This window comes from Zalophus californianus, chromosome 6 (assembly GCF_009762305.2).
Source record: "Zalophus californianus isolate mZalCal1 chromosome 6, mZalCal1.pri.v2, whole genome shotgun sequence".
In the NCBI taxonomy this organism is placed as follows: domain Eukaryota; kingdom Metazoa; phylum Chordata; class Mammalia; order Carnivora; family Otariidae; genus Zalophus; species Zalophus californianus.
In genome coordinates, this window is record NC_045600.1 from 60,615,743 (window position 1) to 60,634,088 (window position 18,346).

The following is an 18,346-nucleotide window of genomic DNA, read 5'->3' on the forward strand; positions in this document are numbered from 1 at the left end:
TGACCTCAGGGTTGTGAGATTGGGCCCTGGGTCAGGCTCTGTGCTCAGCGCAGAGTCTGCTTGTCTCTCTCTCTCTCTCTCTCTCTCTCTCTCTTTCAAATAATAAACAAAATCTTTAAAAAATAAAAATAAAATTTAAAAATTAAGAAGGAAAGAAAAAGAGAAGTGCAGTAGAATACACGTACTATTCCTTTAATGTAAATAATAGGTCCTGCCATGCCATACTTTATTAACCTGGCAGAAAAACAACCAGTATAGGGCTAGAATCTTACAGAATCTTTTAAAGCTCAAAATGGAGGTAGAAAAAGAAAAAGTCCGGAGAACCAGTTGAGTGCAGGAGGCATCTTGCAGGCATAGTGGTCACAGCCGCAGCCTCTCCTTCCGGGGGGGGTCGCCTCCTGCCTTGGCAGTCGTGCACAGAGAGTCGTGCACAGAGAGTGGGCTTGGGCCATGACTGGTGCTGCAAACTCCCTTGAGCAGCTCTACCGGGAGGAGGGAGAGGAGAGCTCTAAAGAAAGGGAAGGAGGGTGAGTGAGCTCCCACTCCTATATGTCTGAGGAACCCCAACAGAAGCCTTGGGCATAAGAGGGTGCAGCTCAAGTTGGTGTAGGAAAGACCCAAACCACGTTGGCCCTTGTGTAGTGGATACTGTTATTATATATACATATATAAATATAAAATATAAGCTAACACCGTGGGGTATAAGCTTCAAATCAAAAATTGCTAGAGTCAATAAGTAATTTTAACAGTGCCTGAAGTCTTAAAAAAAAATCAATTTTCCTTAATAAATGCAGTTGCCTGTAGGTGTACTTAAACATAATATACTTAAATCATAAATTTATCCTCAAACAAGTGAAAGCACCTTACTGTTTTTGCCATTAACAATGCCATTTTTTAATTCTTTCAATAATAAGTGAAATATGGTATTTCTTTTCCCATCCCTCTAATAGCAGATGTCGTTTAGTCTCTGCTCAAGGATCTGGTTTTCTAAGCAGTTTAACATAAACTGTAATCTTTCTGGTAGAGATGAAAAGCTACCATGTGGCTGCTTCTGGACTAGAATTATGACACTTCTCTCCTCAAGAAAATGCAGCAGTGTGCTGGCAAGGTCACCCACCTCAAAACTGTATTAGGAAAACAGGAAAACAGATAAGGAAAGGAAAAGTAAACTTTAAAGACTGTTACTACATAACGTTTTCCCTTGACCTTTAATAATAAAATGTGTCTTTGAAAGAGAATGCATTAGCTTCAAGTTTAAGAGCAAAGAAATGCTCTTTGCTCTTAATGGATGGATGAATAGGTGGGTGGGTGGGGAAGAAGGGAGAGAGAGATAAACACATTTTTCAGAAAGATTAGCAACTTGAGATAAAATCAACTCAGTTTTAGAACACTCTAAATATGGGCACCTGGGTGGCTCAGTTGGTTAACCATCTGCCTTCGGCTCAGGTCATGATCCCGGGGCCGTGGGATTGAGGCCCGCATCAGGCTCCCTGCTCTTTGGGGTACCTGCTTCTCCCTCTGCCTCTGTCTCTCATGAATAAATAAATAAAATCTTAAAAAAAAAAAAACCCAAATATAAGTTCTGTCACAGTATTTTGCCTCTGGTACCTTGTGAAAAACCTCATGACCAGAAATTCCCAATATATATAAAGAGTAAACATATTAGAATTCTTACATCATGTTCATTTTGTTTTAAACATGAAAAATATTAAATAACAACTTTCTGTTTATACATCAAATACAATTCCTGGTACATGGCAAGCATTAAAAATTACAGGTACAGGCTGCCCGTGAAGTCAGGGTCCATTCTGGTCCAATAAGCTGGCCAGAGTGGGAAAGCCTATGGCATAGAAAGAACTTAGAGGGGGAAGTGGGAAAGGCCTGCGCAGCCCAGTAACAGGGGAGAGATCTTGGTCAGCAGGGCACCAGAAAAAAAAAGAAAGTCAAAAGTAAGATGATAGCAGTGTGTCCAGCACAATACCAGAAAGGGGATACCCTCACCAGAGAACTGATGACTCTCACCAAAACAAATCTGATCACAAGGTTGTTTTCACACAGATTTTCCTAGAAGGAGAGAACTGACTTGAGGAGTCAGGTCTCCTTCTCAACTATACTTCCCAATTTAAATTATTAAACTGACACTTGGCTGCCCCTTCAATCCCCTATGAGTTGGTCAGCCTAACTTCCCCAGAGCTGTCACCTTGAGGCATGTTACCAGTTTGCTAGGGCTGCTCTAACAAAATGCCACAGACTGGGAGGCTTAAACGACAGAAACTCATTTTCTCACAGTGCTGGGTATTAGAAGTCCAGGATCAAGGTGTTGGCAAGTTTGGTTTCTTCTTAGGTCTCTCTTCTTGGCTGGCGGGTAGTGACCTTGCCCTGTCCTCACACAGCCTCCTCGGTGGGCACCTGTCGGATGTCCAAATTTCCTCTTCTTTTGTCAGTCAGATTGGATTAGGGTCCACCCTAAAATCATCTCATTTTAACTAATCACCTCTCTAAAGACCCTATCTCCAAATACAGTCACATTCTGAGGTGCTGGGGGTAATGGCTTCACCAGATGAATTTGGTGAAAGGGGTGGAAGGCACAATTCAGCCCATTACAGGATATATAGATAAAGTTCAAGTTTCTGGGCCTGTGAAATAAAGGGCAAGACTGGGCCACAGTGTCCAATGGGGGAAACTGCCTCAGTTAATCCCTCCTGACCCAGCAGCCACAATTCCTGTAGTTCATCCATAAAGACAATATAAGGAACATGCATTTTTCCCTAACCCCATTCTAAACTTCCATGTTTTTTAAAAAAATATTTTAGATTTCCTTATCTTCAGCAATTAAAATAGTTTATATTCCAATTTCCATGGGACTACATAAATCCTAACTAGTATATTCATCCTGCATCGACTTTTTTACCCTATAAATTCATTTTAGTTCAGTTTTAATGTACTGAACTTACTGGGTCCACAAACAAAATCTTCGAAATAACAGCCAATGTCCCTGTTTTTCTTTTCAAATAATTATCAGTGAGGTGTACACAGTTCTCTGAGTAGTGTTTGAGTTCTAAGTAACAATATGTATTTGAGAACAACCTGAGGAAGGCTGCAATGAAAAGTGCTCAGGCTACCAATGAGAGGGACAGAATGAGGAGTGTGCTCTTAATTTGCTAATAATTATTAGTAATGCACTGGATTAGTGATGGTTGGGGTGTTTTTTTAATGGAAAATGGCTGGAAGGGATGGGCTGATTATGAAATACTGGGAGCTGTGGGAGGAAAGGCCTATAAACTGATCCTAAAACAGAGACTGATTATAAACATGACAGCAGCGGCAGCAACTGATCATATCACACTTCACAGATTCTAACAATCCTCCTAAACCTTTTGACCAGAGTCTAATGGCAAACTGCCAATATATAAATATAAAAATATTTATAAATGCATTTTATAGTACTTTATTTTATAGTACTCTATAGATGATTATAGTTGTATATGTTTTCAAAGTAAATGCACTAATCGTAGTTTTTAAAAATATTTTCTATATTTAGAATTTCAGAACATATGCGGTACATTTTTGTTAAAGTATAACATATATGTATATTTTAAAATTAAGTATAACTTGCCCATCTTGAATATCTAAATATACCCCAACAGAGGTTGAACTGTGATGTAGGGAAGCAGAAACATTTGTTTAACACTCCAACTCTCTGTACCTATTAATGTAAATTGGCTGAAATCATTCTTAGAAGTGGACAGGTTATAAAGAACTTACCCACGAGTAATTCAAGACACTACAAATGACACTCAACACATCTTTTTATTATATACTAAATTTAAAAATACAAATCTTATTAAAAATGCTTATGAAACATTGTATACATAAGTACTGTCAAATACTATTGGATTATGACATTATGTACATTTGTTAAGGTTAATTAGAAACAGAACAAAGTATATAACTTTGCTGATAATGAATTTCAGAAGTCAAATATTTTAACATTTGGCAACTGTGAAGTAGTGATCTGCACAGGAAGATGTTTGCAGAGGTAAAATAGTAAGAAAACAAACGGAATAATGCAGATATTCCTGCCCTGTTAATAAGTAGCTCTCTTCCTCATCCTCTTCAGTCTCATTATAACAGAAATTAAAGTGCACAAGACCACCAGGAAAACTTGATTTGGTTGTACCCTAATATATACTACAGCCAATTGTGCTGCCATATTGAGGGTTTCAATTCTTTGTACTGTTCCTGAGGTTTTAGAAGTTAATTTTGCATGTGGCTAAGGGAAGAGAGGCCAATACTTTCTAAATTGCACCAAGTGGCCTTAAAGTGTAGAACCACCAAAGATAAAAATATTAATTTGGGAATAGACTCAAGAATATTATCCCTGTCTACTTTGCCCTAGGAATAAAATTAAGATAAGAACCTAGTTTTACCTCTGAAAAATGCTTACTAAAAATCTGTTTCAAAAGGTCAGACATGAACAGCAAGCACCACAATACTGTCAGTTACTATTCACCACTTATATACTGCATCATAAATACCAGGCATAAATACCTGACCTCTACAGGTTCACAAGAAATACAGGTAGAAGCATGTTATTACTTGACACTAATTTTACTAATTAAGTATAATTTGTAAAAATAGGTCACCACCATACAATCAAGGAAGAGGAGAAGAAAAGCTCCTAGTCTACAAAAGTGCTCCCTTTAGCTTTCAAACCCAATAGCTTCATTTTGGGTAAAACAAGATTGTAAAGAAAGGTCATCAGTTCTAAATAAGCTGATGATGCCATATATACATACTCACGTATATATGTTTAAATTTCAATTCTGATTTAACACAATGTACTAGTACAAACCATTTATAGGAAACATTTTATCAGGCTTATTTACAAACACAATGAGTGACAAAGATATGGAAAAATCAAAGAAATTGTAGACAAATATAGCCATTTAGCAACATAGTTCACTAAAGATAAAACAGATTTGCATAATGTTTTTAAAAAACAAAGAAAAAAATTTAGTAAGAAACCCCTACCATATATATATATACCTATTGGTCATTGGACCTAAAAGGCAAATAAATGTAATGATCATGATTAAGTTTTTATTACTATCTCATTGACATATCAATATGAGGTTTACTTAAGAGTACTACCTACAAATACAGTCTCATGATTTGATGAGAATATTAAGTTATTGAATACATTTTTAACTCCCATGGCACATCACACTTGATAACACTAATAAGGTAGCTTTAGATAACACTTAAATCATGATTATGAATGTTTAATTGAATATTTTCCTTTCTGTAGCTGTGAAATGTAAAGCTTAGATTTGCTTCCATCAGGCCTCTTAAACCAAACTTCATCATGGTTAATTGTTGTAATTACAGCACTAAAAAGGGGGGGGAAAAAGGAATGAATGAATGAATTGCAATACGCCTCCACGACTCATTTTAGAGTACTAGCCATAAAACCAAAATAGCTGGACTGCAAGAGTAGATTCAGATATATAATTGTCATTTACCACAATGCTGCACTATCAGCAGGGCATATTGTCAAAAACATCACATTCAGCAACACTTAAGAGACAATCTCCTTTCTTTCCTTAATAGAACTGGTCATATTTACTATAAGAACTATTAAATGCACATCGTTCCACTACATCCCCACCCTAACCCACCCCCCAAAAACACACAGTGGAGCTAAAAACACTAATTATATAGTATTACACCTCCAATTTATATCAGCCCAGGCAGTAGGAAATCTTTGATTGTTTTAAATTTTTTTCAAATGCTTTATTTTTTCAGAGTATCCACTTACTTTAAGTTTTTATTTAAATTCTAGTTAGTTAACATATAGTGTAATACTGGTTTCAGGAGCGTAGGAAATCTTAAAAATACCAATCCCTAATTCCCAGTGTCAAAACATCTGTAGGTACTTGTATGGATTCTTTTTTTGACACTACTTATCTTTATGTAGAAATATTTTTAAAAACAGATTTGTGTTTAATACTCTTATAGTATTTCATCTCTTTTTAAATCACATTTATGCTAAGTAGTCAGTAAAATGTCTTAAAAGTAGTAAGATAAAGCAAAGAATCTAGGGGTATCACATAGAACCTAGTAATTAGCTCAGTGCGCTTCTATGAGGAAAGTTATTATACACAATGCTCCTACTATCCTAAAACTTTACAGATGAAATTACAGTCCAAGTAAAACCACTATATTTGGAAAATGAGTATTCTTCCCTAAATACAAACACTGCATTTACCAGTCATACCTAGAAAAAGATACTTTCTTACTATAGAATGTTACCACTCTGAGAATTAAATCCTAAACTACTGAAGGAACAAAAGCAGTGATTAGCATTAATATTTTCCAAAAGCTACAACCAGATAAAACTTAGAAGGCTATCAGGGTGCCTGGCTGGCTCAGTCAGTGGAGCATATGACTCTTGATCTCGGGGCTGTGGATTTGAGCCCCATATTGCGTGTAGAGATTACTTAAAAAAATAAAATCTTAAAAAAAAAAAACAGAAAAACTTAGAAGGCTGTATAATTATCGACACGTTTAAGCTTAGACAGATTGAGTCTTTTAAAAGGCAGCTTTCAGTTTTCAAGTTACACTCTAATTACTGTGACTCTTAAGGCTTTCCTTAATTTTCCATTCTTTTCCTACTCTAATTGATACATATTCTTTGTATCCAAAATACTGTAACACAACCAAAAAAGTTAACGATTAATATATCTACCCAAAACTCATAACAGATGGTTTAAAGATCATAATATTAAAATCCTAACAATTCATCTACTTTAAGAACTAACAAATAGGACCACTTACCTGGGCTAAATAATTCCAACATTTCCTCTTGTGTTAATGCTTGTGCTCAAGAACTTAATATGTGATGTAGGTCTATAAATATTAACACTGGTGAACACACATGCTAATCAAATCATATGCCAAGAGAAAAGAAGGATCCATAGGCAATTAATGGTGCATTATGAATGTACTACAGAGGGGGCAAATATTTATTGACAATAATGTTGTAAATACTGAACAATGCTGAAGTGATAATTTTTACCTTGTAGGACATTCATCTTTTTTATCAATACATATTGTTTGTCCACGTATATACCATTCACCATCATAGTATAATCTTCCTTCTTCGGATCTAGCACTGTGCAGATGTTTTTCCAGTTTCACAGGTGCTAAAGGGATCAGTTCAAAAACTGTTATATTAATAAGATATTGTCAGAAAAACAAAAGTGCAGAACATTAAGCAGTAACACCAATCCATGCATATAGGTGAAAAAACACTAAAAATATTTCTTAGATAACAACTATAAATCTAATAGAAATAAGAGAGGGGCGCATGGGTGGCTCAGTCGGTTAAGCGACTGCCTTCAGCTCAGGTCATGATCCCAGAGTCCCAGGATCGAGCCCCGCATCGGGCTCCTTGCTCAGTGGGGAGCCTGCTTCTCTCTCTGACGCTCCCCGCTCTTATGCTCTCTCTTTCTCACTCTCTCTCAAACAAATAAATAAAATCTTTAAAAAAAAAGAATTTAATTTCTTATATAATTAAGTTTTTAATATAACGACAAAATAAAGCTGTACAATGTACAATAAATCATCAGTTAACTAGACAAGTGCCAGAAGGGGAAGAAGGTGCATTATCAGTTACTAGTGCCAATTTTAAGTAGGATTTTAAAACATTGTAATTCCAGGAGTAGTGCTCACTGTTGAAATGAAACCACTGACAGGGGCGCTGTTTGGTATGTGGATGACTTAGCCCTGATTCAACCAGTCTCCACAGAGAAGATTCCCGAACTTAGATTAAATGACTTACGTTCTGTTTTCACTCTGTGTGGACCCAGTGTAGCCATTGCCTTAATTAAAAAAAGAAGAAAGACACTGAGTTTATAGACTGAAAGTACATTGTGGGATCTATTTAATGTCTACAACCCTACTGACGACCTCAGTAGCTAACAGTGAAATACAACCTTCAGCTGCTCTAATAAATTTTAATGTCTAAGACCATAAGGAATATAAAGAATAACCATTCCGCCTAAAGGTGTTATCAATACCTGAATTCATCTCTTGCAACTAAGAAGTTTCTGAAAACGGAAAAATTTAATACAAAAAATAAGTCTCCACTTTCAAACAAGCACAGAAAATCCTATAATTCTTGAATGTTTAATGAGAGAATGCAAGACATACAATACGAGTTCAAATATTCACTTTCATTCATTCAACAAATATTTATTGAGTGCCCTCAGAAAGCCAGGACTGGGCTAAGGACTAAGCACAGAAAAATTATATATTATTACTTTTGTATAATAATAATAATTATTATTATTACCCTAAATAAATGCTTTTCTGGACTTTTGCATAAATTATTTATTACATTATTACAGGAAAAAATACAAATTGCTGACATGTCTCTCTTAAAGTATTCTTGCAATCCACAGTTATCTGTATTAGCATTAACTGCCACAGAGAGAATGTTGTAAAGTAAGGCATATTAACAATAATCGTATTTTGATGTATTAGTGAAAAACCACAGAATCTTACAAAGTAAGATTCCATTGCTCTTTAATCATACCTTCCTAATTGTTGTCCAGTCTTCAAGAATATCAAGATCTTGTAGCATATAAACTATATATGGACGTGGAAAAGTCAAGGTCAATTTAGCTGTAAGAATTTCACACTTTGAATTTTATTTCCAAACTTCTGTTTTTCAGAGAATTGGAACACTGATTTGTGGACATAATCCTTTGGCATGCTGAATTCTGACTTCAAATTATTCTCCAAAAAACTCAGTACGAGGATAAATACATTTCAGTACTTCAGATGCTATAACCATATTCTCTTAATTCTAAGATATCACTGATTATAAGATATACCACCAACGTAATCACTGTTTTGAGGTGGGGATGGGAAAAGACAGGGGTAAAGGAGGAGGGTCCCACAGGGAACACCACAGGGAACACCAAGACTGAAAGCACATACTAAGTTAAAGACACTCCAGTTTTGGAGGCTCATGGGTGGCTCAGTCCATTAAGTATTTGACTCTCTTGATTTTGGCTCAGGTCATGATGACAGGGTCGTGAGATTGAGCTCCGCACAGGGCTCCGCGCTGGGCATGGAGCCTGCTTATGATTCTCTCTCTCCCTCTCCCTCTCCCTCTGCTACTTCTCTCTCTCTCTCTCTCTCTCAAAAAAGCAAACAAAAAATGTAAAATAAAAACCTCAGGAACATTGAAAAGTGTTAAAAAATATACATGTGAATTAATCATGCTATATTCACATCAAAGCCTTTGTGAGCTACAAAGCCATATTTTCAAAGTTGAGATCATGACTAAATTTCTACTCCTTCCCTACCCCTTTTGATCTAAACTATATTCTTCTGCCTCAGTTTTGTAAATCATCTTTTGCCTATTACAGGATCATATAAATAAAGTCAATGTATACTAATAAAAATTACAAAGACAGGCACAATGCAAAAATGTATACCAAGGCAAAAAAAAATTTAGAAAAGGATATCTGAAACAACAACTGGCTTCTTTTTGTCAGGACTGAAAGGATCCTTCCTCTTTTTTCTTGACTGAAGCTCATCATTCCACAGCTCTGGCAAGTAAATAAAAATTAAGTATTAGCTGATTTCTGGAGATCAAAGTAAGGAAAAAGGCTTTGTAATTTCATGGTAGCAAAATTTCATTGGAAGCTATGTATATACACATATGACTATATAATTTCATGAGCAGCTCTATATTCATAAAATTTCCTGTGCCTTTATTAAAGTAAAAATCAACTTGGCATTTACTGACTACTAACTGATGAACGTATGTCAGGTACTTTGTTAAATACACACTGCATGCATTATGTCATCCTCAAAGCTATCCCTGAGGTAGTGTTCCTATTATTTCCATTTTACAGATGAGGAGACTGGTTTAGAAAAGCTAAAGTGACTGTTCACAGTCACCCAAGCAGTAGGGCCTGGGGCAGTGGTGTGACAAGTTCAGCGTGTCTGACCCCACTGTGCCTATTCTACACCGGAGAAATAAAATCTCTGAGGGGAAAAGCAATGTACACGCAAGACCTGGAGAGTAACCCAGTATATCTTCAACCCAGTGTAGAAAGCCTTTCCATAATACTCCTGAAAAGGCAATTTCAATCTTGGACTGATGTAATTATTAATGAGTTTTTCCTTTTTCTGAGACAAAAATCTACCTCCCTGTAATTTCCGGTTTGTGTGATACCAAAAAGAAAAGGTTTTTATTCCTTCTTCCACCTGATCTTTCAAGACTTAAAGAGAAGAACATATACTGTAGTTGTCTTCCAGTACTATTCTTATATTATAAAGATATTCTTGTTGTTCTTATAGTATACCATTCTTACTCCTGTAGCTGCTGTCATACTTCTCTTTTGTCCCTTTTCACGCATTCCCTTTGCTATGTCTTTCTGAAATGTGAATGCAAATCAAAGCAACAATCACAAGCCTGTCAAATTCTTTAGAAGTCTCCCCCTTTCTCATTAGGACACTTCATTTACATAACATTTGTGTCAGGAGACTCGGATATGATGAGACACTACAGCAAAGCCCAGGTTCAGTGTCACCTAAAGTAACCGTCCCCAGCACGCCATCCCCATTACCTGAGGTAATATCAATGCTGTGCCTGTCCTCCTCAAGTCTTCTTATCTTCTCCTCCAGCTCACTCTGGACTGTATCATACAACAAAAGCTTTTCACTCTGCGGAAAAAAAAAAAAATTATGCATAAGTGGAAATAAAAAATCGGTCTTAACTATGAGTACTAAATCACTTGCTCTTAAAGTACTTTAACACATGATGCTTTTGTCTGCTAACTTAAAATTTTTTAAGATAAAATGCCAAAAACATGAAAGAAATAAAACTAGAAAATACAGAATCTAAGTACAGATTTAAATACATGCAATTAAATTGTTTAATGACATCTAAATTTATATGTGATATGAGGGTAAATGTTTACATACAATTCACAGTAAGCGCCAATGGCCCCTTTTATATATAAGCAGGTCCTACCTGTCACTATAATAGAGAACCTGTACTATAAAGTAGATCATTATAAAATGGTTCATGTTTTCTCATCGCAACAATAATTGAGCCTTTATTCCTAATACCTCAATATCATACAAAATAGACTACTATATCGCAGAGAGGGATTCAAGTATGAATTCTGTAATCCTTTTAAATCTAATGAGAGTCAAAATCATAAAACTACAGACTATATCCAGATCTCTCAACAAAACTATAGAAAGACTGAGGGACTTGCTAAAAGAGACTATTTACTACTAGCAAATCAGACTAGAACCCAGGTCTACTAGTTCTAGCCCCTTGTTCTTTTAATTAGAAAACATTATATCCCTTATTTTCAAAGGGATAAAATATACATAAGTATAATACCTAGATTTGTTATATAAAAAGCTTATGACAGATTCCCAACCCACCCACCACACCCTTAGTCTAGTGAGGAGAGGCTACTAATACATAGTTAGATGTGCCTGTCGCCTCATAGAGACTACTGGAATACAGTTAGATAGGATTTCTAGTGGAAGGCACAGGCCACACCCATTTGGCAGCACTCCCAGTGTAAATCATGAAATCCTCTCTTCCAGGTGTGAAATTTAGAGTCTACACATGCTTGAAGGTTCTCCTGAGTGGTAGAGAGAAGATGGCTTTTGTCAATTTGAGGCAAGCCAGGAGCTTGAGAAAGTAAAGCTGAAGACTAAAACTCGATCTCATATGAAAAATCATCTCCTTGCTTGCTACCCTCTATGTTTATTTCTTTTTACTTGTTCCCCTACCTTTGGTAAAGCCTTATGAAATATTCCAGTCTTATCTACATTGTGCTACAAGCACTGGGAAACATTATATACCAGAGGAAAAGGGAGAGCAGACCCCAGCCATGGTCAAGATAGTGTGACAGCTATAAACAGATCAGATTCTCCAACCAAAGATGACTCCTAATGCAGAGTGGAAGTGATAAAGCTTTTGTTTTTAAGATTATGAAGATTTAACTGCTGCAGTCTCTTTCATTTCTATTGATAAAATTGCCCTAGGTCAAGCAAAAATTCTAAAATAAGTCCACTAATCATTCTTTATAATTAAAACAAAACAAAACACAATGATCCTGAAATATTTAAAGCTTTGAAGACACCTCTGAAGATATTAAAAGTATAAAGGGTACAGATAGAAGTGACCTTGAATCTATTCACAGTCTCATTTCTTTGTCCTTCTCTCTCTTACCCTCAGCCCCGTAAGATCCTCAAAAACCTTTCCTGAGTAGGAAAGACAGTCATTAACAGGAGCTAGAGGACACCTGGAAAAGAAATGGGCATCCAAACTCCCTTGCTTAGGTGCTGTAGAGGCTTCTTTGTTCAATAGGTAATTCAGCTTTTTTAAAGTACTTACTATAATTATATATTTGGCTTCAAAATCCCATACCCCTCCAATCTCCACACCGACACTTACTCCTTTGAATGTGGATAGGAGTTAGTGACTCACTTCTAATGGACAGAATGTGGCAGAAATCTAGGTCATAAAAAACATCGTCACTTCCATCCTGCTCTCTTGGATCACTCACTCTGAGAGATGCAGTCACTGGGTCCTGGGGACCCTCAGGCAGCATCTGGAGAGGCCCATAGAACTAAGGCTTCCAACCAACAACCAGCAAAAACTTGCCAGCCTTGTGAGAGAGTCACCTTGGAAGCAGATCCTCCAGCCCCCAGTCAAGCCTTCAGATAACCGCTTCGGCTGGCTGACCTCACTGCAACTTTATGGGACTCCCTGAGCCAGAACCAACCAGCTAAGTTGCTCCCAAATTCCTCACTACAGAGACTGCAAAATAATAAACTTTATTGTTGTTTTAAGTCACTAAGTTTTGGAGTAATTTATTACAAAGCAACAGATGACCAATACAAGAGCTCTCAACAAGCTTATTTCTATACACCTTTTCCCAAGAAGCTACTCTACCCAACTGAAAATGAGAACAAGATCTAGTGGAAAAGATGTAAAGGGAACTTCTTAGAGTGATGGTAAAAAGACACCCAGGAAGAGAGCGATGCAGCTGGCCTAGAAAGCATGTGAAGGAGGGCACAGGATGGAGCAGGACAGGGGATTCTAGGGAAACAGGCGATGCTCCCTGGGGATTATCTGATGCATCTGATCACATGGAAAACAGCATTAGGGAGCTTTCATAAATCTGCTGGAGTCCCTGAGAAGAAATGACAAAACTAAGAATAAATGAAGTAATTATTAATTCCGAGGCTACAAACAGATTTGTATAAAAAGGGAAGTTTGAGTGTAGTTTAACTCTTGGCTCAGTAAACAATATTTATAGCTACAACGAAAACAAAAATTGAGACATAAAGTATTAGAAGAATGGGATGAGGGAAACTATTACGGAATCTTCAGCTTTCATAACAGGAAACCAATAGATAATATCTAAAACTGATATTATTTAGAAATATGAGGGCAAATTCCAGAAGCAGTAACTACAAGAGTTAGATCGTTGCTGCTGGAATGTAGAATTTAGAGATGGGAGAGGGGACTGCTATGTTTCATTATAAGCCAGTGCCTTCGGAAATATGTACGCACATTACCTGCTAAAAGCAAATGTTTAAGAGTATTTAGAACTGTAGGGAAATCCTCACGAAATGGTAATCGTAAAACAGGATACAAAATAGTACGTATAGTTATACCAGCTATGTGAAAAACAATTATACAAACATGCACATACTTATTAACAAATGTCCACTGCTTGGTAGATTATAGTTCATTGTATTTACTTCTTTAGACTTACTTCTCAAGTTTTCTCAATACTTATTGTTATAATCAGAAAAAAATATAAATGGATAGATAACCAAGATCAGAGCCCTGAAGAGCCTCAATTTTCTCAAGAACTGGAATCCTAACCCTGAGCCCTCAGGGCCTGAGACCTTGCTACCACCTGCTGTCGATCTTAACACTCATCTCCAGCTCTGTGGGGAGGCTTAAATGAGATAACCTAAATAAAGCATCACCACCTGTCCCAGTGTCTGGCACGCTGTGTATTCTATAAATGTGATTTCCTTCCTTAATTTGACACAAACCATCTGCTGCCTCAATTGCCTCTGTGGTTTGCTGGCATACTCTCTGTACGCATACCCATGTGAACATGTCTTCTAGTCTCTGGTCCTGGCCCCTCTTTCTATCTGCTGCTAATCAAACTTACTTTGACAACTGGCAGTGTGTCTCCCTTCTTCCCACTTCCCCTGCCTCTCAGTTATTTCTATATGAGCTAAATGTAGAACTAAGTAATAAGCAGATAAAAAGCCCTGAATAGCAAAGTTTCAGATTTAATGGTAAATTTCATGAATGACCAGAAAGATCAAAGGATTTCAATCTTGGTTCTGCTGTTCCTTAAACGTGTGACCCTAAGCAAATTACTTAAGCTCTCTGAGCTACTCAGTTAACCCATTCATAAAATCAAGATAATTCCTATTTCATAAGGCTGTGGTAGGATTAAAATGAGAATGAATATATAAAATAGATAACACTCTAAATGTAAGTTTCCTTCCAGCCTTTATTTCATGTCTAAAATGCCCCGAACTACTGATGAGTATTAATTATATAAATAAACAGACCATTTATAATAGTAATTCTATATTAAGTATTAAAAAAACAAGCCATAACTAAATTAGAAGAAATTGAGGTAAATATTTAGCATCTCTATGGAGGAGGGAAGACTTTCAAAGCTGAAAAATGATGGAAGAGGGGTGCCTGGGTGGCGCAGCTGGTTAAGTGGCCAACTCTTATTTAGGCTTAGGTCATGATCTCAGGGTGGTGAGATCGAGCCCCACATTGGAGTCCACACTCAGCAGGGAGTCTGCTTGAGATTCTCTCTCTCTCTCTCCCTCTGCCCCTCCCCCCACACTCTCACATGCACTGCTCTCTCTCTAAAATAAATCTTTTTTTTTAAAGATTTTATTTATTCATTTGAAAAAGAGAGAGCATGAGCTGGGAGAGGAGTAGAGGGAGAGGGAGAAGCAGACTCCCCACTGCGCAGGGAGCCGGATGCGGAACTCGATCCCAGGACCCTGGGATTATGACCCGAGCCGAAGGCAGACCCTTACCCAACTGAGCCAACCAGGCGCCCTAAAATAAATAAATCTTTAAAAAATGATGGAAGAGGGGCGCCTGGGTGGCTCAGTTGTTAAGCGTCTGCCTTCGGCTCAGTCATGATTCCAGGGTCCTGGGATCGAGCCCTGCATCCGGCTCCCTGCTCCACAGGAAGCCTGCTTCTCCCTCTCCCACTCCCCGTTTGTGTTCTTGCTCTCGCTCTCTCTGTCAAATAAATGAATAAAATCTTTAAAACAAAATGATGCAAGAGAAAGAATATCAATATATTTGTCTAAGTAAAATATATTACCTGACGATACACTGCTGAATTTTATGTCTGACAATACAGTAGACTAGATATCCTCAAAACAAAACCCAGAAAAATCTCAAAACAAAACCTCCCAACACACCTACACAGATATTCTAAATAAAATACCACAAACATCTTTTTAAAGGTATAGTTAAGCTCTTAAAAAAGTAAGAGATATCTCCAAGAACCAAAAATCAACAAGGAGCAGGAAACCAGCATGCTAACCTGGTGTTGAAGCTATGGTTTCCTTGAGGGTATTTGCTGGTGTTGGTAACCTAGAGGAATGGTTTTTAGTGGCTGTTTGGGAAGAAGAGAAAGATCTTGGGCCTAAGCAAAGTGAGGAACAAGAACTGGGATCCCTGCATAGCCCTGAAGGGTTGTATCTTCAAAGAAAAGGCAGACTAGAAAAGATTCACCTGAGGGAAATTCAGGTGAATCTTAGGCAATAAATGGAAAAAAGTTCTTCCCAAAAAAGGTCATCTTAGGCCTGACCTCTACATATTTGAGAATCAAATGTAGATTACCTGCATCTTCTAGGAAATTCCAAGCCAAAAAATTAAAGCAGTCATGTGCTTTTGGCATACCAGGATGCCTAGCTGAAACAATCCAGCAGAAATAAGAGCAGATACTATCTGAAGAACTACATCCTCTGCCCAAGGTGCACAGAATTCCAACCAAGAAAGCCTGCTGCAGTCCAGAATTATGAAATAAGGAAATAAGCTGTGAGGTTTGGCAGAAATTTGAAGAAGAAAAAAAAAACAGCAGAATTAGACTCTGAAGAACTTCAGATAATATACTGAGTAAAAAATATGAATCAAGGGGCGCCTGGGTGGCTCAGTTGGTTAAGCATCTGCCTTCAGCTTGGGTCATGATCTCAGGGTCCAGCATCAAGCCCTGCATCAGGCTCCCTGTTCAGCAGAGAGTCTGCTTCTCCCTCTCACTCTCCCTCTGTGCGCTCTCTCTCGCTTGCTCTCTCTAATAAATAAAAACCTTTAAAAAATATATGAATTATTAAGAAATATGGAAAACAAAATGAGGACTTACATGTGACTAACTCAAGTTCTAGAAGGAAGCAGAGAAAATGAAAGAAAGGCAATACCAGAAAAGATAATATCTAAGAAATTTCCAGAACTAATGGAAAACAAATTCTCAGATTCAGAAAACACAACAAATCCAAATAAGGAGAGAAAAATAATCTCTATGGAGACACACAATAAAGAAACCAAAGAACAACAAAGAAAAGAATGTAAAAATAGCTAGTAAAAGGAAGGAAAAAAGCTATCCACAAATGATTACAGACTTCTAAACAGAGTGTGGAAAGTAAAATCCTAAAAATGTTAAGAGGAAATAATTATCATCCTACAATGTTTTATCCCCCTAAACTGTCGTTCCAGGATTATACAAATAATTATACAAATAAGCTATTTTAGACAAGTAAAAACTGAGTTTACCACCAGTGGACTCTCAGTGAAGAAATGCTTAGGATGTTCTTCAAGAGGCAGAAAAGGAACTTGCAAGGAAGGGTTACAACTCAAAAACAATGAGCAAAAAATTAGTAAAATATGCAAAAACCTAAAAAGAACTAAATCAATGAGATCAAAATAATGCTTCATTTGAAGGGCAAAAAGGCAAAATGGAACTAAAGGACTGAAAACTATAACTTGTACTTTGGGAGGGAGTAAAGAGAGAGTTCAAGCATCCTTTATTTTATTTTTTTTTATAAAGACTTTATTTATTTATTTAATTGACAGAGAGAGAGAGACAGCAAGAGAGGGAACACAAGCAGGGGGAGGGTCAGAGGGAGAAGCAGGCTTCCCGCCGAGCAGGGAGCCCGATGTGGGGCTCGATCCCAGGACCCTGGGATCATGACCTGAGCCAAAGGCAGACGTTTAACGACTGAGCCACCCAGGCGCCCCAAGCATCCTTTATAATTCAGGAGGAGGACAGAGTTATTAATATTTGATTCTAATGTAGATATGCATACTGAAAATTTAAGCTAATCATTAAAATAGAGAGAGTACCAATGTATGATGCAATTTTTTTTTTTAAAAAGATTTTATTTATTTGAGCGAGTAAGCAAGAGAGAGAGCACGAGCAGGGGGAGGAGCAGAGGGAAAAGCAGAGTCCCCGCTGAGCAGGGAGCCTGATACAGGGTTCAATCTTGGGACTCTAGGATCATGACCTGGGCCAAAGGCAGATGCTTAACTGACTGAGCCACCCAGGTGCCCCGTATGATGAAATTTTTAAAACTCAATAAACCACACACACCCAGGAAAAGTCAGGAAAGAATAAAAAAGGATAAAGCAGAAAAAATAGAAAACACAAAATAGGTTGGTATTACATAGCAAAATAATCACTACAAATATAATTGGACTAAATTTACCAATTAAAAAACAGGGATTCTTAAAAGTTTTAAATCAACACATCCTATTTATTTACAAATAATATGCCTAAAATATAGACCATAAAAAAGTTAGAGAAAAAGGATAAAAAACCTTTCATCAGGCAAGGGGTGCCTGGGTGGCTCAGTCAATTGAGCATCTGACTCTTGGTTTCAGCTCAGGTCATGATCTCAGGGTTGTGAGATCAAGCCCCACATCAAGCTCCATGCTCAGAGGGGAGTCTGCTTGAGATTCTCTCTCTCTCTCCCCCTCTCCCCTTCCATCCCCCATTAAAATAAATAAATCTTAAAAAAAAATTGGGGGGCACCTAGGTGGCTCAGTCAGTTAAGCGTCTGCTTTTGGCTCAGGTCATGATCTCCGGGTCCTGGGATTGAGTCCCACATTGGGCTCCTTGCTCAGTGAGGAGTCTGCTTCTCCCTCTGCCACTCCCTCTCTCTCAAAAATAAAGAAATAAAATCTTAAAAAATAATAATAAACTAAAATTTAAAAAACCTTTTA

The 18,346-nt window shown here is 37.3% G+C and overlaps 1 protein-coding gene across 4 annotated transcripts in view; it reads right to left on the bottom strand.

Moving 5' to 3' along the window:
• Window positions 1-18,346, bottom strand: part of BRMS1L (BRMS1 like transcriptional repressor) — a 42,224-nt gene that overhangs the window by 7,792 nt on the left and 16,086 nt on the right. For 2 of the 4 annotated variants that reach the window (XM_035728117.1, XM_035728120.1), the window contains 6 exons: window positions 10,653-10,749; window positions 9,543-9,626; window positions 8,603-8,667; window positions 7,847-7,886; window positions 7,082-7,229; window positions 3,792-5,393 (listed from right to left, as the gene is read on the bottom strand). In XM_035728117.1, coding sequence (XP_035584010.1) covers window positions 5,276-5,393; window positions 7,082-7,229; window positions 7,847-7,886; window positions 8,603-8,667; window positions 9,543-9,626; window positions 10,653-10,749 — 552 coding nt within the window. In that variant the 3' untranslated portion in view covers window positions 3,792-5,275. Of the gene's footprint in view, window positions 1-3,791; window positions 5,394-7,081; window positions 7,230-7,846; window positions 7,887-8,602; window positions 8,668-9,542; window positions 9,627-10,652; window positions 10,750-18,346 lie in introns of those variants that run through there. The other 2 variants (XM_035728119.1, XM_035728118.1) reach the window with 2 other exon arrangements.